The 19,817-nt window shown below is 46.3% G+C and overlaps 1 protein-coding gene across 1 annotated transcript; it reads right to left on the bottom strand.

The window, feature by feature from the left end:
• Window positions 1–595: 595 nt before the first annotated feature.
• LOC144325049 (hydroperoxide isomerase ALOXE3-like) lies at window positions 596–19,534 on the bottom strand. Its single transcript, XM_077916854.1, has 14 exons — window positions 19,281–19,534; window positions 18,397–18,601; window positions 16,537–16,618; window positions 14,970–15,092; window positions 13,683–13,786; window positions 12,155–12,327; window positions 11,214–11,357; window positions 9,921–10,124; window positions 7,702–7,788; window positions 7,422–7,591; window positions 2,646–2,767; window positions 1,736–1,836; window positions 1,287–1,457; window positions 596–865 (listed from the first exon to the last, which is right to left on the bottom strand). The coding sequence occupies exons 1-14, from the start codon at window positions 19,410–19,412 to the stop codon at window positions 674–676; spliced, it is 2,010 nt and encodes a 669-aa protein (XP_077772980.1). The 5' UTR covers window positions 19,413–19,534; the 3' UTR covers window positions 596–673.
• Between the last annotated feature and the right edge of the window lie 283 nt (window positions 19,535–19,817).

Genomic DNA, 19,817 nt, shown 5'->3' with positions numbered 1-19,817 from the left:
GGTTGGACTCGATGGCCCTTGTGGTCTATTCCAACTCTATGATTCTATGATTTTATGATTGGGGTGGCGTGCAACACTGGTGTCAGAAGTGGGATCTGTGTTTCCTGGAGGAGGGCCTGTGAGCGAGGTGTGTCCGAGCTGAAACAGGGGGAGGAATAGCAATAATCCCTGAGCGGTTTGAACAAATGGAGCAGCAAGAGAAATAGCAGTTCAGTGAAATGAAGCAGAGTGCGAGAAGAACCCCATTAGAGGGGGGAAAGCGTGACTCTGTGCGAGGTGAGGGCCCTTCTCTATAAGATGCACCAGACCACAAGACGCACCTAGTTTTGGGAGGAGGAAAACAAGAAAAAAAATATTCTGAATATCAGAAGCCAGAACAGCAAGAGGGATTGCTGCACAGCGAAAGCAGCGATCCTTCTTGCTGTTCTGGCTTCTGGGATAGATGCGCAGCCTGCATTCGCTCCGTAAGACGCACACACATTTCCCCTTACTTTTTAGGAGGGGAAAAGTGAGTCTTATAGAGCAAAAAATACGGTAACTCACTGTGCTGAAGCTGATATTCACTGCATCTATGCAAATCACACTTATCAGAATGTGCACCCAAATATTTGCAAATGTAATATGGTAAAAATATTGGAAGAGCGGCGTGAAATGGATTCACCACCCGCAGAGCTTATAAAGCGACGCTGTTCTCTATCTCGGGCGGGTACAGGTACTTATAGCCAGGAGGGATCAATTTGGAGACAGACTCGTTCCTTTCCTCGATTTCCTTGGCGATCCTGCGCAGGTCCTGCTGAAAGGCCTCAATGAGATCCTTTGGGGCATCCTCCATGAAATGCTCCTCAGGGTAGTTCCCCAAGTATATCTGTCAAAAAGAGGGAAAGTATCTTGCAAAAGGCTGGCTAAGCCAGAATAGCAGGCCCCAAGAGGCAGATACGATGGCCTTCCAGGATGGGGTTGCCAAGTCAGGATCATCCCATACCCTGAAGATTTGAAGGCCCCTGGTGATGTCACAGGGCAGGCCCTGGAGATGGAGGTGAATTGGGAGATGGGAGAAGAAGAGAGCAGAAACCGTTCTATAACTTGCAACCGGTTCCTGCCAGGCTGTAGCTTGCAAACTGCATGCACAGTCTTCTTAATATTTTCACTGTTATTATTAAAGGCACTGTTCATCCTTTAACCACAGAACTGTAGGGTTGGATGGGACCCCGAGGGTCATCTATCCCAACCCCCGGCAATGCAGGAATCTCAGCTCAAGCATCCATGGCAGACGGCCACCCACTCACCATATCTGGAGATTTGGAACTAAGCAACCACAGCATGCTCAGGATGGTGCAGGTGGTGTTGATGGCCGGGATGGTGTCTAGGTAGTCCTTCAAGTTTGCCGCCTTCTTGGTCTGAGGCGGTGGCTTCCTCATGGACGGGGGGAAGTTGGGCATCCACGCCCCCAAATCAAACTGCGAATAAAAGCAACCGCCCCCCAAGGATTAAGAATGCAAAGAGGTGGGCTATGCAAGTAAACTGGTTCAACAGTCATTTTAGCTCCCCAGAGAACCATTAGAGCTGTCTTCAGGGTGGGGCATCTTGGGATCTTTTCCCAGGATTCTTTGGGGCAAGCCATGACAGTTAAAATTATTATATAAAACCCAACAAAGGTTTGTAGCCAGGCCTGCTTAGTCTGCCTCGCGATGTCTACCTGCCTGGAGGTGAATATGAGGGAGCACCCCTCTCCTACCTGCCCACTGTTGACGGCAGAGTGCTGGGCCGAGGTGGTATAAATTGCCATCGTGAAGAACTTCTTGACCTCTTTCACAGTTTTGAATGCGGAAGGGATGCCTGCGAAGAGGAAGAGGAAAGCTAAATCCACAACAGTTATTAATCAGGAGCGAGTCCTTTCAATAAGGAGGGGTGCAATATATGGGCAGACACACGCATTGTGTTGCCATATGCAAATCTCGTTAGATTTCTTTCGAAAACTATGTAGTCCTCATGATGCTGAAGACCAGCTTTAAAATGGTGAGCATCTATTAATGGTTCCATACCGTCCGACATTTCAAGGATAAATTCCAGGACACAGTTTTCCAGGGCACCATCTACCCGTTTTTTCTCGCAAGGGAATGGCGGCCATTTTGAACTTTGTAATCTTGCACGATTTCATGCCACAACCCCCCCCCCCAAAAAAACCCAGCGCTTTTTCCAGGCATGGCACCCAAAAATGCATGTTTTGGGGTGCTGCACAAGATTGCGGCCCTCAAAAACGCTTTTTTGGGGGGGCGCAGTACAGAAACATGCGAAATCATGGTGTCCAAAATGGTCACCATTCTCTCGTGAGAAATAACAGAGTGTTGTGGGTTTTCAGGGACACTTGCAGGGTATGTGGGTGCTGGCCCTTTCAGGACCATTGAAACTTCCAAGAGTCAGTTGGCAGATATTTTCACTTTCTGGTTTATGGGGACTATTCACCTGTTTGACCTATTGACCATATACCTCAGTCCCATGTGACTTAGAGTTCATTGAACAGCATTAAGGTACACTGTGGAGCATGGCATGCATGGTAACTTTTATAATCATTTGTGGATTCTTAACCCCTTCCTGCTGTTCATTGCTATAGGAAATCCCTTAATTTTATGAGGGTTGGGCAATACCAGAGGACTCTTGTTGCAGGAAGCCTTTTGTGAAGACGTCATGTATCCAGGACTGCAGCTCAAAATCATCCTGCACAGAGCGGTCGTCTTTGTAATACAAGTCGACAATGCCAGAGACAAATCTACGGGAAAGAGTCAAATAAAGGGGGAATAAGAGAATGCTCACAAAGAAATAGAGGAAAACAACAGACTGGAAAGAACCAGAGTTCTGTTCAAGAAAATTGGAGATATGAAAGGAACATTTCGTACAAAGATTACCATAATAAAGGACAAAAGTAGTAAGGACCTAACAGAAGCAGAAGACATCAAGAAGAGGTGACAAGAATACACAGAGGAATTATACCAGAAAGATATGGATGTCTCGTACACCCCAGGTAGTGTGGTTGCTGACCTTGAGCCAGACATCCTGGAGAGTGAAGTCAAATGGGCCTTAGAAAGCACTGCAAATAACAAGGCCAGTGGAAGTGATGGTATTCCAGCTGAACTATTTAAAATTTTAAAAGATGATGCTGTTAAGGTGCTACACTCAATATGTCAGCAAATTTGGAAAACTCAGCAGTGGCCAGAGGATTGGAGAAGATCAGTCTACATCCCAATCCCAAAAAAGGGCAGTGCCAAAAATGCTCCAACTACTGCACAATTGCACTCATTTCACACGCTAGCAAGGTTATGCTTAAAATTCTACAAGGCAGGCTTGGACTTCTGGGTTAGCGCCATCGACTAATGGCGGATTCCCTCTGAGCTCCGGAGGGAATCGGCTCCGCAGGATTGGGTCTTGCCGCTGCGGCGACGCGGGGACCCTAAAAAATCACAGGCGGTGAAGCCTGTGAATCTGGTGACTCGGTGGGCACCATTTGCGCCCCCCGACCTGCGAAGGAGCCTTTTTAAAGGCTTCGGAACGGGGGACGGGGTGAGCGGCGTGGTGCTGAGAGTCGACTGCTTCTCCTGCGGAGTGAAGCCGCACTGCCATGGTCGGAGAGCGCTGACTTCTTCTTGTGAGCAATTGGACTTTAAAGTAACAACCCGTGAGTACTACGGAAATTGGAATTGTAAAGAAAATTTTTATGAATTAGGCACGATCGGGGAAGGTGTAAACAGGAAGTCTGCCTCCCCTCCTTGTAAATAAGTTAAAGCAAGGACCTGCTAACTAAGGTCGAGAGAACCTCTTTTTTCCTTCTTTGGTAAAAGACTTTAATTTCACGTTTTGGCAGTATAAGAAATCTTACTGGAGGATAAAGAGCTAATTTTGGGAGCTGAAGTGCCACCCTCCCGGACCTGGGAGTGTTCCGCGAGAGAGCCTGTTGATGAGGTACTGAAGAGTTTGACAGCTGTCAAATTAGCTGTCAAGACGGAAAAAGAGAACTTTGTTTCTGCTGTTTCTGCTGGTTATATCTGTTACAATTTTGTTACAATTTGTTGAAAACAAGGAAGAGCTGATACAAACTAACTGGATTTTTGGATTTGAACTGGAATGAATATCAAGGAACCAAAATCCCTCTAGAGGGGGTTTTGGGACATTACAAGAATGGCTGGAGGAGGGAAAATTCAGGCTGAATTGGACAGAGTCTTTGTTCTCTTGGGAAAGTTACAAGGACAAATTGATGTTTTGGCTACAAATGTTACAACTCTAGACTCAACTGTAAACAACATCATTGAATCTGATAAGGATTTGAATCAGGAAGTCTATTCAACTGGACAAAAAGAGAAACTTGAGAGCTTTGAGAATTTGGAGAAGGAGACATATGTTGTCCCTGAAGAAAAGGAAGGAGGAGCTGTAATTTTGCAGATGACGAAGGAGAACTTGAGGCCTGACATGATGGCAACAAAGGAAAATAAAAACTTGATGTGGAAAATCTGGCCTGAATTGGAGATTGAAAAAAGGAGAGATCCCCTTATGTGGAGATCTGAAGACCTAAGGATTACAAATTTGCTTAAGGTGGAAGTTGGAGCTTTGGGGACATCTGGACTTGAAAGGAGTAAGAAACAAGATTTGGGCTCCACTTTTAAGTATGGAGCTCTGGCTGGAAGAAACATGGATCCCGTAGGGCCAGAGCTTCTCCGAGATTTGGTGTTCAATTTCAAGGACTATCAAAACAACGGGCAGAGAGGAATTGAGAGAGAATTAAGAGCCTCGGATGTGAGATCTCCAGGCTGATACTAGATTAAGACTGATGGACATTCGTTGGGGACTGAAACCGGGAAAGGGGGGTGGGTTGGGAATCCAAAGGGTACATAATTATAATTAGTTCTGTTTTTATTTTGTTTTTGTAAGGTGTATGAAAATTGGGAAATTCGTGGAAGGGAATTTGGGTCGACTTTAGAAAAAATGTTTCAAGAATGTGTATTGATGTATAAGTATTGATGTTTAAGTTTGGATAAGGTAAAATTGGTTTTTTTAAATGAACTAAATTAAATGAAAAGAAGGTTAGCAAAAATAAATTGAGGAAATGGATGAAAGAGAAAAAGTAAAATAATAATATGTTAAACTAAGTATAGAAATAGGTTAAAAATATGGATAAGGATTTGCTGAATTAACAATTTGAATTGGAATACAAGAAAGGGAGGCATGAGGAGGGCAGGGAAATATGTTATTGAAAAATAAGTATTGTGAACTTTATGTGTTTTTAATCTTTTTTGCTTTTTCCTTTTTGATTCTTTTTTCTTGTATTAAATTTGAAAATCTTAATAAATATATTTTAAAAAAATAAAAATAAAATTCTACAAGGTAGGCTCAAGCAGTATGTAGACTGAGAACTCCCAGAAGTGCAAGCTGAATTTAGAAGAGGCAGAGGAACCAGAGACCAAATTGCAAACATGAGCTGGATTACGGAGAAAGCTAGAGAGTTCCAGAAAGACATCTACTTCTGCTTCATTGACTATGCAAAAGCCTTTGACTGTGTCAACCACAGCAAACTAAGGCAGGTTCTTAAAGAAATGGGGGTGCCTGATCACCTCGTCTGTCTCCTGAGAAATCTCTATGTGGGACAAGAAGCTACAGTTAGAACTGGATATGGAACAACTGATTGGTTCAAAATTGGGAAAGGAGTACGACAAGGCTGTATATTGTCTCCCTGCTTATTTAACTTATATGCAGAATACATCATGCGAAAGGCTGGGCTGGATGAATCCAGAGCCGGAATTAAGATTGCCAGAAGAAATATCAACAACCTCAGATATGTAGATGACACAACCTTGATGGCAGAAAGTGAGGAGGAATTAAAGAACATTTTAATGAGGGTGAAAGAGGAGAGAGCCAAATATGGTTTGAAGCTCAACATCAAAAAAACAAAGATCATGGCCACTGGTCCCATCACCTCCTGGCAAATAGAAGGGGAAGAAATGGAGGCAGTGAGAGATTTTACTTTCTTGGGCTCCATGATCACTGCAGATGGTGACAGCAGCCACAAAATTAAAAGACGCCTGCTTCTTGGGAGAAAAGCAATGACAAACCTAGACAGCATCTTAAAAAGCAGAGACATCACCTTGCCAACAAAGGTCCGTATAGTTAAAGCTATGGTTTTCCCAGTAGTGATGTATGGAAGTGAGAGCTGGACCATAAAGAAGGCTGATCACCGAAAAATTGATGCTTTTGAATTATGGTGCTGGAGGAGACTCTTGAGAGTCCCATGGACTGCAAGAAGATCAAACCTCTCCATTCTGAAGGAAATCAGCCCTGAGTGCTCACTGGAAGGACAGATCCTGAAGCTGAGGCTCCAAGACTTTGGCCACCTCATGAGAAGAGAAGACTCCCTGGAAAAGACCCTGATGTTGGGAAAGATGGAGGGCACAAGGAGAAGGGGACGACAGAGGATGAGATGGTGGGACAGTGTTCTCGAAACTACCAGCATGAATTTGACCAAACTGCGGGAGGCAGTGGAAGACAGGAGTGCCTGGCATGCTCTGGTCCAGGGGGTCACGAAGAGTCGGACACGACTAAACGACTAAACAACAACAACAACAACAGCAACAAGAGACTGCTCAGCTTGCAGAATTGAGGCCTCCTCATGGACCACTTGGTCCTCCACTCACAGAAAAAGGAGATTGTGGGATGCTAAGTCTCCTCCACATCCAGCACATTAATAATAATAATAATAATAATAATAATAATAATAACAACAACAACAACAACAACAACAACAACAACAACAACAACAACAACAACAACAACAACAACAACAACAGTGCTGTAAAATAGAAATAGAGGAGGGAACTGGATCAAGGGGTTATAGAACTTCTGAGCTACAACTACAGACGCAAAATTCCCTTCACTTTGTCAACGATTAGCTCCTAGGAATTTGTTGTTGTTGTTGTTGCTGTTAATTTATTTATACCCTACCCATCTGGCTGGGTTTCCCCAGCCACTCTGGGCAGCTTCCAACAGAATATATTAAAAACACGACCAAACATCAAACATTAAAAGCTTCCCTGAACAGGGCTGCCTTTAGATGTCTTCTAAAAGTCAGAGAGTTGTTTATTTCCTTAACATCTGATGGGAGGGCGTTCCACAGGGCGGGCGCCACTACCGAGAAGGCCCTCTGCCTGGTTCCCTTTAGCTTTGCTTCTTGCAGGGAGGGAACCGCCAGAAGGCCCTCGGAGCTGGACCTCAGTGTCTGGGCAGAACATTGTTCCACCACCTGAGTCGGAGCCCTCCAACCAACCCTTTGTATTCCTGCACACAGATGCAAACACACACACACACACACCACGTCCACATCCCTGAATTTCGCTCCAGGCAAAATGGAGACCGGCACAGTCCCACCCACGCCCTTCCCTGACCTCTCCACGGCTGCCCAGATCTTCAGGCCGTCCTCCTTGTAGTAATAATTGGGCAACGAGGACACCCCGCGAGCTTCCAGGTCTTCTGAGAGGCAGAGGGAGGAGTAGGTCATGGTCTTCAAGTCCCTTTGCAGCAGCTCAACCAAGCCCTGCAGTCCGAGGCCAGTTGCCTGGAGACATGGGGTGGGGGAAAGGGAGTCACAGCCTGGAAGGAGAAGGTCTAGGAGCAGCAAAACCTGATTCTTCTCAGGCGGGGTAGCGAGACCCCAGGGCAGCTTACCTGGTCGAAGACGCCATCCTTGGAAATGAGGCGGTCCCGGGCCAAGGTATTGATGTGGAGGGTGTCGCGGATGTGGGGGATCAGGAGCTGTAGAAGACGGGAGAGGACGGCTTTGTTAATGGCTTAATGTACATCAAAATGGGAAGTGAATCTATAATGAGCCAGTATTGTATGCTGTGAAGCACGGCTAGAAATTTCAAAGCACTGACCAGAGAAGAGTGCCAGACCAAGTTGACGGAATGGCAAGATTGACGGGAAAGATCAGAAACCAGGAAGACCAAATATTTGTGAAAGACTGGGATAACTTTTAAACGTGAGTCATATCTCATGTTATGTTTGCTTCAGGTTGAGTGTTTTCAGGTAGCGTCCTGCGGCAACCCAGAAGTACCGGAAAGGGTTACTTCCGGGTTTCGCCGCTCGCGCATGAGCAGACGCGCAAAAATGATGTCACGCGCATGCGCAGAAGCGGCGAATTACGATGCGCAGACATGGGTTGCGTTCCTTTCAGGTTGCAAATGGGCCTCCGGAACGGATCCTGTTTGCAACCAGAGGTACCACTGTATTTGAGAGACCACTGAAAACAGTTGAAATCATTGGCAGGAATACAATGACACTAATAAAGTAACATGAACTCTGGATACTATGGATATATAATAGATGTTGTTTCGTCATGTCTGACTCTTCGTGACCCCCTGGACCAGAGCATACCAGGCACTCCTGTCTTCCACTGCCTCCCGCAGTTTGGTCAAAATATAATAGATAGACTACAGTAAAAGATGCAGGAATTTTTTTTAGAAATGGAATCCATAGAGGGAGGGACGGGGTCTGAAGGTCCGAGAGAACCTTTTTCCAGTTTCTCTTTTGTTTTTCCTTTGGAATTGTTATGCATGTGATGTATAATCTCTATGTAAAACTAATTTTAAAAAGATTCAGGCAGGTAGCCGTGTTGGTGTGACACAGTCGAAATAAATTAAAAACTTGTCCAGTAGCAATACCCAGAACAAACCTAGTTGGTCTCTAAGGTGCTACTGGACAATCAAAAAAAAAAATTAAAACTATTTTTAAAAAAGGAAATTTCGATTGGAGTTGAAGAAGAGCCTACCAGGTTAATTATTAACAAGGCTATGTTATTTATCTCTGCTGGCTCCGTCTAGACAGAGGTGATCAGCCCAGAATCACGTGAAAGAGACAGTAACCCAGGTCTATGCATATGCTGATCTGTGCGCATCTATAGCAGAATGTGGTCGATAGCACTGGCTGAGAAACTAACATGCCAGGTGAGAGTGGCAAAGGGCAAACACAACCCACATTCCTTTTATAACATATGGCAAATGTTTATTGAATGCATAAATTGTTCAGACTGTGGCAGGAATCCACCCAGCACTCATGGGAAAATGTGACTTGATCTCTTAGATCCGGCCCCTGTGGCAGTTTATATCCTGGGGTAAAATCATAAAAAAGCTCATAAAAGGACAGCCTTTTTTGGACTTTGGACAGCCCTTTGGTCAGCCCTCACGGCTGAATCTGGCCCTCTTTGACAAAAGTTTGGTCACCCCTGTCTTGGAGTATTCAAACGGAACACATGATAAAAGCCTGTGGTGTCATCAGGACAATATATTTGTTGTTTACTGTTGTAATAATTGTTTTCTCAAAATTTATCTTCTGTACAGTGGTGCCTCGCTAGACGAAAAGAATCCGTTCCGCGATTCTCTTTGTCTAGCGGTTTTTTTGTCTTGCGAAGCAACCCCATTAGCGGCTTAGCGGATTAGCGCTATTAGCGGTTTAGCGGCTTAGCGGCTATTAAAGGCTTAGCGGCAGAGCTGCTAAAAGGCTATTAGTGGCTTAGCGGCTTAGAAAAAGGGGGGGGGAAAGCAGGGAAAAAATGGCAAGACTCGCAAGACATTTTCGTCTTGCGAAGCAAGCCCATAGGGAAATTCGTCTTGCGAAGCAACTCAAAAACGGAAAACCCTTTCGTCTAGCGGGTTTTCCGTCTTGCGAGGCATTCGTCTTGCGGGGCACCACTGTACCATGAAAATAAATAAAAGCATTATTAAAATAAAAATAAAAATCTGTGAGCATCCATCTTGGGTGCCGTACTCTCTTTGTTCTAAGCTACTGAAGAGAATGGATGTGCTTCTTTTCTGTCTCCAGTGCAGTCTTTTAGGTAGGTCCGGTCCCAAGTTCCACCAGGCTCAAGGACACGGAATTGGCAGCCTCACCTTATAGAGCGGGTGGCACATGGGGAGGTGGCGCAGGGTGGCAACGGTGAACACCTCCACCAGCAGGTGGGTCCGGAGCAGGTGGCTGAGGACCTGGTGCACATGGAAGTCAGCATTTCGCACCCAGGTCTTGGCCAGGATCCAGTCCCATTCGGGGTCACTCGGCAGGAAGATGGGAGCCTTTGGGCCAGGGGTCTGGCTGAGCTGTGGGGGTGGCAGAATACAACATTGGCTCCATTTATTCCTACTCTCTGTTTCCTGATTCTTGGACAGTCTCTGATGCGTAAGAGGACCTATACCATGATTACAGAGGTTCCTCAGAAATCTTTGGTGAGATTCTTCATCAAAAGCTTTTTGATAAATCTAGTTGTGGGATTTCAAACCGCCATCTTTCAATCATATAAGTGCCGACAGGAGCAGGTCAGCAATAAGTCACACAGTGTCGGTGAAATTAACTCTTCATTCAAAGAAGCAAACAGCTCAGGAGTCCAGGCCTAGTGAGCACAGCAACTATTCCTGGTAGATCTAGCCCAGGCATCCCCAACCTGCGGCCCTCCAGATGTTTTGGCCTACAACTCCCATGATCCCTAGCTAACAGGACCAGTGGTCAGGAATGATGGGACTTTAAGTCCAAAAAATCTGGAGGGCTGAAGGTTGGGGATACCTGATCTAGCCCCAATGAACTTCCCGGGCCTTCCCACAGCTCCCTAAGTCTCCTCTTCCCCCAGGACCTTCCTAAGCAATCTGAGACTCCTTCATCATGTCTCTCTTTTCATTCCTCCCCGTGTTGTGGGAGACCAGGCAGGGAAGGGAGCTGGTTGCAGCGGGAGCTGGAAGACCCCCTAGATTCTTCACCATCCTGACTCATTTCTGTTTCCTGGCCCCCTTTCTCTCCTGGCTCCGAGTCTGAACTGCTCTCTGCCGCAGCCTCTTCCTGCTCACTAAACCCTGTTGTCTCTTCAGCTTCCGACACCTTCTCCTCCTAGTCGGCTCCCTCTTCTGCCTCTTACAGCTCATTGTCGTCCCGCCACCACCCCCCAGGCACTGAGACTTCTTCCCTGGGGGCTCCCTGGCTGGTGCTTCCCACCGTTCCTTGGTACCCAGTCAGTCCATGACAGTAAGGTTGAAATCGTGCAAGTCGACTGCGCAATTGACAGCATTACCCGATTTAAAGTACGAGGTTGCAGAGAACCACCATAGGATGCCTTTGGTCCATGATGGAGGCACAGCCTCCCTTCCCCACTGCTATCTCCCAAAGCATTTTCTGAGCCCCCAGCTGCCCCAACCTGTTACCTGGATGGCGAGGGGCATAAGCTGCTCCTGGGCTGTGAGATGCAGCAAGCACAGGGGGGCTGCTAGGTATTGCTGGCGGTTGTTGTTGATTCCTGCAGAGAGCCCCTCCAGGATGCGGTAGTCAGCAATGAAGATGGAGCCCTTCTGTTTGGGAGAAGAACACAAGCCTCGGTCAAAGCTCCATCCGGTATGCAGAATGAGACCCTCCCTGCCTGCAGACTGTCTCGCCAGAGTGGTATATGCTCTGGTTATCTCCTGCTTGGACTACTGCCATGCGCTCTACATGGGGTTACCTTTGAAGGTGACCCGGAAACTGCAAGTAATCCAGAATGTGGCAGCTAGACTGGTCACTGGGAGTGGCCGCTGAGACCACATAACACCAGTCTTGGAAGACCTACATTGGCTCCCAGTACGTTTCCGAGCACAATTCAAAGTGTTGGTGCTGACCTTTAAAGCCCTAAACGGCCTCCGCCCAGTATACCTGAAGGAGCGTTTCCACCCCCATTGTTCAGCCGGACATGAACTCCAGTGCCAAGGGCTTTCTGGAGGTTCCTTCCCTGCAATAAGTGAGGTTACAGGGAACCAGGCAGAGGGCCTTCTCGGTGGTGGCACCCACCCTGTGGAACACCCTCTCATCAAATGTCAAGAAAATAAACAACTATCTGACTTTTGGAAGACATCTAAAGGCAGCCCTGTTTAGGGAAGTTTTTAATGTTTGATGTTTTATCATGTTTTTAATATTCTGTTGGGAGCTCCCCAGAGTGGCTGGGGAAACCCAGCCAGATGGGTGGGGTAAAAATAAATAATAATAATAACAATAATAATAATAATAATAATAATAATATATCATCATCATCATCATCGGTGTGCAGCTTGTGTGCCTCTTCTGGTGCAACAGCGTTTTCCCATCAGCCGAGCTGCAGAGCATTTTCCCTCCTTACCTCCAGCTCCTTCTGCAGGGTGGTGGAGGACCCAAGGGATTTGGCCACCATGTCCTGAGTCACAGGGAAGTTAGATGGAATCTCTGTGCATCTTTGGATCATTCTCGGGTTCAGACCGTTCAGAAACTGGTACCCAAAGAACGCGTCGTCCTTCCAGTGCTTCACGACGTATCCTAGGAACAGAGGGAGCTGCCTTAGACTGTGGAGTCAAAACAAGCGAGAGCCTCAACACACAAGAGCATAAAGTCAGGGCTGAAGTGGGTTGAAATGCCCCTGCATGGGGAACATCTGATATGGGAAGGGTCTCAGTTCCTCTCTTCCTGATCCCAGATAGCTTAGTCTACCTTTTACGTGGGTCTGCCTCCAGGATGCAAAATTAATAGAAGAGTCCGATCTCCTGGTCAGTTACCGATCAATTTCATTTTATTTTTTAAAGGTGCTTTCGGGGTTTTTTTTGTTAGGGTTTTTTTGGGGGGGGAAGGGGGCTGTACAATTTTCCTTTCAGTGCCAGGCAGTGTGGTGTAGTGGTTAGAGCCACTCCCATCATCCCTGGTCACTGGAATGCTGGCTAGGAATGATGGGAGTTGCAGTCCAACAACATAAACGGTTGAGAAAGGCCAGGTTAGAGTGTCTGACTAGGACTCGGGAGATCAGGGTTCGAATCCTCACTCAGGCCTGAAGCTCACTGAGTAGCCCCAGGCCAGTCACTGCCTCACATTGCAACCTACATCAAGGGGTTGTTGGGGGATTAAATGAGGAGTGGAAAAACTATATAAGCCACCTTTCAGTCCATGGAGAAAAAGGAGGGATATAAATGCAACCAGCCAATCAATTTCTTGTTCTCTTTTCCTGTCTACTAACCTGCCCCGTATCGCCCAGGTGAAAGCCTCAAAGACTGGCCTGCTGTGTTGGATTGGTAATTATGACATTTAGTGATCTCATTTGCTCAAGAACTTATGTTTTGCAACTGGAGTGGGTTAGGAGGCGATTATGCAATTTTCCCAGCCTGATTGCTTTGTCAATGCCAGTTATTACTTCATACCATTAATTAGTTGCAAACTGTCTCAAATTGCTTTAAGTTGCTTCAAATTTCATTACAGGTACATTGATTCATTATTTTACGGACTTTGCTTTATAGACAACAAATTCCACAAGCTTAGCTAAAGCCATTAAGCTTTGGACGCCCACGAACCGAGCTACTCCCTGTTCCGCTGCTGAGCAAATTAAAAGCTTGACTGAAGGATCCCGTGAGCGTCAGCGCGTTGGCCAGGATTTGACGCTAACCTCAAATGGATCTCCACATGAGCCAAAGGAGGTTCGGGCACGTTAAATCAGTGACAACCACTTTGGGGGCTTCACAGGTCCCACTCACAGTAGGATCCATTGTGTTACTAAATCAGGAAAGAGCTGAGGACCCAGATTTCTGGAAACCAACCCCCCATCTCTAGGTAGCTGGAAACGAACTTCACACTATGGGGGTCTATCAGAGGCTGCTTGCAGTGAGTTTTGAACAGGGCTACCATCTTACTGGACAAATCCGTCTTGGTGAACAAGAAGACATTGCTGATATCTTCCAGCTTCTCCCAGGACTCTTGGCTATCGGAGTACCCTCTGATCCTGAGCTCTGCGAGCCTGAAGTCAGAAGGGAAGAAAGTGGGGATGAATGTCAAGGGCCGAGGATGAAATGTGCTCTTTCTTGTCCTTTAAAGTTGCCTCATGAACAGGAAACAGCCCCCCTCCCCCCGCCCGGCCAATCTATTACAGTGGTACCTTGGTTCTCAAACTCAATCCATTCCAGAAGTCCGTTCCAAAACCAAAGCGTTCCAAAACCAAGGCATGCTTTCCCATACAAAGTAATGCAAAACAGATTACAGTGGACGCTCGTGTTGCGAACGTGATCCGTGCGGGAGGCCTGAGGTGGCCTGCCTGGCACCAACCTTGTCTTCCTTTTGGCGCCACACAAAGACAGTTTTTTGCTGGATAGCTCTGTCGGTTAGAGTATGGTGCTGATAATACCAAGGTCGCAGGTTCGATACCCATACGGGGCAACTGCCTATTCCTCCATTGCAGGGGGTTCGAGTAGATGATCTTTGGGGTCCCTTCCAACTCTACAATTCTATTTTCCTTGGTATTTGGACAACACAAAGATATGATACTGAAATGTTCCATCTGCTATCAATATGTGTGCATAATTTCATTATTATATTATTACTGCTTTACTTTGGTTGTCAGTCACTTTGGGACTTTTTTTGATATGTCCTGCGTGGCGGATTTCTGAGGGGATGTACTGAGACCTTTCCTAGGCATTGTAGGAGGTGCAAATGGCCAGAGCAACGCTGACTAGCGTCATTCCTCCTTCCAGAATTCTCCTTCCCCTTGTCTGCTTGTTATGTATTCAGTGGTCTGTGTTTGCCTGAGCTTGAGTCTGGACTAAGGATTCTGAGGCCCTGTGTTCTGATTCGATACATGTTGTCCAATCGCAGAACATTTCAGGATTTGGGCCTCTGCCATTGGCCCTGAAACTCTGATTCATGATTCGCAGCTTGGAAGTTTAGACAGCCAATCACGTTGGGAGTGGGAGTGGCCCAGGCCTTCAGAAATGTATATAAGCAGTTGCTTTGCCCCTGTTGTCCAGTTCTGTTAGTTCAGTAAAGGTTCTTGCTGTTATCACTGTGTCTTGCCTCGTGGGAACCCACCTAGACTTCACTGCTTACACAGACCCTGGGCTTGAACTGCCTGTGCGTAGCCCAGAAAATGGTCTGCATTAAGGAACGTGATCTGCCACCAACATTGCAGCTTCTTTCCCCAAACTTACTTGGCTAAATGGCGAAAGGTAAAATCAGCCTGTTTGCCGAAAGAAAACCTGATGTTTGTGTCCAGTTCCTCATTGGAAGCAACGTCCAGATGGAAAGGGATGCCCTCAGCAAACTTCTTCCACCTGTGCAGAAGGAAATCAGTATCACAATGTCATGGACTGGTTGGATGCAAAGGAATGGTGGAAGGAACCAGCTGGGGAACCACCAAGAGAGGAAGGCTCAGAGCCCAAAGACTGGTGTTGGGACGATGCTGAGTGGTCAGAGGGAGAATCCTGGGAAGAAGAGATATCAGAAGCTGAAGAGGCAACAGGGCTTAGTGAGCAGGGAGAGTCTGTGTCAGAGTCTGTGTCAGTCCAGAATCAGAGGTAGAAGCTGAAGAAGGAGAGGTGGGAGGTCGAGAGGCAGAGGTGAATCAGACTAGCGAAGAAGGCAGGGGGCCTCTCCCTCCTGCTGTGACCAGCTCCCCTCCCCACTGGTCCCCCAGGACCAGGAAAGGTATGAAGTGGGAGGCCAAAGACGGGCACGCCGGCATAGTCTGTGATTGCTTGGGAAGGACCTGGAGGAGGAGGAGACGTAGGCAGCTGTGGGAAGGTGGGGACCTTCACAACTGCCTCATTGGGGCAAGACCTACTGAAAAGAGTTGCTGTGCTCATTAGGCCTGGCACTCCTGAGCAGACCTAGCTTCTCCCAACAAAGAGTTGACTTCACTTACTCCTTGTGATTTATTGCTGGCTGGCTCCTGACACATAAGTGGAACCAGCAACAAAATGTTACAGTGCGGGGTCGGGGGGGAGTGCCTGCTCATCCACACCTTACTGCAGGAAACTCCATTCCATTCATAATCATCATCATTTATTATTTATACCCCACCCATCTGGCTGGGTTTCCCCACCAGCCATTCTGGGGAGCTCACAACAGAATATTAAAAACACGATAAAACATCAAACATTCAAAACTTCCCTAAACAGGACTGCCTTCAGATGTCTTCTAAAAGTCAGAGAGTTGTTTTTCTCTTTGACATCTGCTGTGAGGGCGTTCCACAAGGCGGGTGCCACCACCGAGAAGGCCTTCTGCCTGGTTCCCTGTAACCTCGTTTCTCGCAGGAAGGGAACCACCAGAAGGCCCTTGGAGTGTCCTTGGACACCTCAGTGTCCGGGCAGAACGATGGGGGTGGAGGTGCTCCTTCAGGTATACTGGGCCAAATGGGTTTCCCATCTATGGTTTCCCATCCTGCTCCCCAACAGTCAGCGGCCTTCTGTGTCCACTGAGCACAGGGGTTTCCTGCGCGCTTAAGCTTCCTCCTCTGAATGATTCGTTGCATCCCTACAAACCTTGTGGTTCCCCCAAAGTGTGCCCGTCAGTAACCTGCGCAGGTGGTGCCATTTGGCTGCCTAAGCAACGACACTTGCACTCTGAACATTGGACATGGAAGGAATGAGGACCAGAAGCACAAACAGACACACACACACACCCCTGAGAGCTGGAGGCAGAACCCAGGAATCCATTGCACAGACACACAAACACACACAGGTTGCATGACTAGAAGTTTACAGCAGCCACACTCACTTGTAGCAAGATTGTCTTTGCTGAAGCTGCTCCTTCCGGTGGTTCTTGAGTCTTTGAAGAGTATCCATAGCTGGTGTCTTTGCTGGAGGGACACACAGAGAGAGAGAGAGATAGTGTTTATTATGTCAGCCTGCTTCACTTGGTTCAGATCTGGTACAGTGGTCCCTTGGTTCTCAAACGCCTTGGTACTCAAACAACTTGGAAACCAAACACTGCAAACCCGGAAGTAAGTGTTCTGGTTTGCGAACTTTTTTCGGAAGCCGAACGTGCTCCGTTTTGAGTGCCACACTTCTGTTTGGAGTGTTACGCCGAGGTCTGTCTGGTTTTGCTATTTATTTTGCATTTCTGTGGCTCTTTTTTGTTTTGTTTGTGTGACTGTGTGGAACCCAGTTCAGCTACTGATTGGTTGGTTGGTTTGTTGGTTGGTTGATTGTGTGACTGCAGTACATTGTTTATTGCTTTCATTTTATGGATCAATGGTCTCGTCAGATAGTAAAATTCATGTTTAAATTGCTGTTTTAGGGGTTGTTTTTCAAAGTCTGGAACGGATCAATCTGTTTTGCATTACTTTCTATGGGAAAGCGTGCCTTGGTTTTGGAACACTTTGGTTTTGGAACCGACTTCTGTTTTTTTTTAATAAAATTTTTATTAGGGTTTTTACATTACAAAATAGAAAAAGAAAAAAGAAAAAATACAAAATAAAATTAGTTAAAAACAATCAATCTTTTCATCACATTATTTTTCATTTACTTGTTTCCCGGACCTCCTCATACCTCCCTTTTTTGTATTCCAGTTCAATTTATTAGCTCAGCAGTTTCTTTCCCTCTTTATTCTACCCTGATCTTTAATCTTACGTTATTATAATATTACATTTTTACTTATAAAAAACCATTTTTTCATATTCTTTTATACCATTACAGCTAGAAACCACTTAATTTCAATCCAACATCATTCTAACATTCATTAATTTTACAATATCTCTGTAAATAGTCTTTAAATTTCTTCCAGTCTTCTTCCACCGACTCTTCTCCCTGGTCTCGGATTCTGCCAGTCATTTCCGCCAATTCCATGTAGTCCATCACCTTCATCTGCCATCCTTCCAGAGTGGGTATATCTTGTGTCTTCCAATACTTTGCAATAAGTATTCTTGCTGCTGTTGTAGCATACATAAAGAAAGTTCTATCCTTCTTTAACACCGATTGGCCAACTATGCCCAGGAGAAAGGCCTCTGGTTTCTTCAAGAAGGTATATTTAAATACCTTTTTCAATTCATTATATATCGTCTCCCAGAAAGCCTTAATCCTTGGCCACGTCCACCAAAGGTGAAAGAATGTACCTTCAGTTTCTTTACATTTCCAACATTTATTATCGGGCAAGTGATAGATTTTTGCAAGCTTGACTGGGGTCATGTACCACCTGTATATCATTTTCATAATATTCTCTCTTAGGGCATTACATGCCGTAAACTTCATACCTGTGGTCCATAACTGTTCCCAGTCAGCAAACATAATATTGTGTCCAACATCTTGTGCCCATTTAATCATAACAGATTTCACCGTTTCATCCTGAGTATTCCATTTCAACAGCAAGTTATACATCCTTGACAAAGTCTTAGTTTTGGGTTCTAACAGTTCTGTTTCTAATTTTGATTTTTCCACCTGGTTTTGGAACCGACTTCTGGAACGGATTAAGTTTGAGAACCAAGGTACCACTGTAGTTTATATTTTCTTATGAACAGTAAATACCATTGATCACCATGTTGGGGGGCATGCTGTCCAAACAATCAGCAGGCTAAAAGATGATTTTGCAGAGTAGGGACATTCCCCCCCTCTCTCTCTTTCTTCAAGCAAGTCTACTTACCCGTCCCCTCCCTCAGCTCCAGGGTTTTAGAGCCCACAATCCACTGGTGGCATGGAAATCTGTAGACTTCTCCTTTGGGGGACGTCACGGTGATAAAACTACAGTACCACCTACTGGGCAGCAGATTAGATACAGCTTCTTTCTGGAGACGGAGAAGCACGATTTCCCCCAACTCCTGCTCACAGGTGACTTCGTAGTCCTGCACCTGCAATGGAAAAGTCGGGAGATCCAGAGGCAGCCTTAGAAAGCAGGAAGGGATTTCAACTCCAGGTGAAAAACCTCACCTTTAACTTAGCCTGTAGGCTCTATGGGAATTATCAAAGTCCTCAGTTATCCTTGGCGCTGCAGCCCTCAGAAGAACCCCATCCTCACTCAGGCAGCTAGCTGCTTGTTGGACTAACCTACTGTTATTGATGGATGCACCAAATAGAATTTACTTGCCTCAGCACCCCCTGCCCCAAATAGAAGCAGAGACGGTGTTTGTCTCCCCACCCCACCCCTGTGATGGGAGAGAAATGTGAAATAAATAAATAATAATAATAATAATAATAATAATAATAATAATAATAATAATAATAATAATAATTTATTATTTGTACCCCGCCCATCTGGCCACTCTGGGCGGCTTCCAACAAAGATTAAAAATACATTAAAATGTCACACATTAAAAACTTCCCTGACGGCTGCCTTCAGATGTCTTCTAAAAGTGTGGTAGTTGTTTTTCTCTTTGATATCTGATGGGAGGGCGTTCCACAGGGCGGGTGCCACCACCGAGAAGGCCCTCTGCCTTGTTCCCTGTAGATATGCCCTTTTTAAAAAAAGAAATTCTCTACAGCCCCAGCCTCCCCCGCCCCCCGCATCCCATCCCGTTCAGAACCACTCACCTTTGGGCCCCAGTTGCTCAGCAAAGTTTTGGGGCTGTCGCCATGGGTGCCCACCAAGGTGGCAAAAACAGAGTCAATGGTGGTAATGAAGATGTGCTTCCAAGTCACCACCTGGACGTTGTATGTGGCCATGCTGGAGGCTCAGGTAATGTGGGCTAGCTGGCGTGTACGACCTCTTGGGAGCGGGATGTTCAGGACGTCCCAGGCACCCACCTCTCTACCTCCTCTCTCAGTACTGGGTCGTGCGAAGAAGCCAACCTTTTCAGCAAAAAGGAACAGCCCCACCCCTCCCTTCCTACAGCAGAGCTCCACCCCTGGTGCCCAAGTGCCAGAAGAGGATAGTGAACTTCAACCCACCCATGCCTGGAGTGGCCAACTTCTTTGCCCTGATCCAGGATGCCTGTGCAAGAGAGATAGAGAGCTTGCCTAACCATTACATAATCATAGAACTGTAGAATTGGAAGGGACCTGAGGGTCATCCAGTCCAACCCTCTGCAATGCAGGATTCTCAACGAAAGCACCCATGACAGATGGCCA

Source organism: Podarcis muralis, chromosome 13, assembly GCF_964188315.1.
Source record: "Podarcis muralis chromosome 13, rPodMur119.hap1.1, whole genome shotgun sequence".
Taxonomy (NCBI): Eukaryota; Metazoa; Chordata; class Lepidosauria; order Squamata; family Lacertidae; genus Podarcis; species Podarcis muralis.
This window is presented reverse-complemented; position numbering and strand designations above follow the sequence as displayed.

Coding starts and splice junctions, on each gene's coding strand:
- LOC144325049 (XM_077916854.1), bottom strand. CDS start 19,412: ATGGCCACATACAACGTCCAGGTGGTGACTTGGAAGCACATCTTCATT. Junction 16,619..18,396: donor GGAGCTGAGGGAGGGGACGG/GTAAGTAGACTT, acceptor GTGTCCCTCCAG/CAAAGACACCAGCTATGGAT. Junction 866..1,286: donor GTTCCAAATCTCCAGATATG/GTGAGTGGGTGG, acceptor TCTTTTTGACAG/ATATACTTGGGGAACTACCC.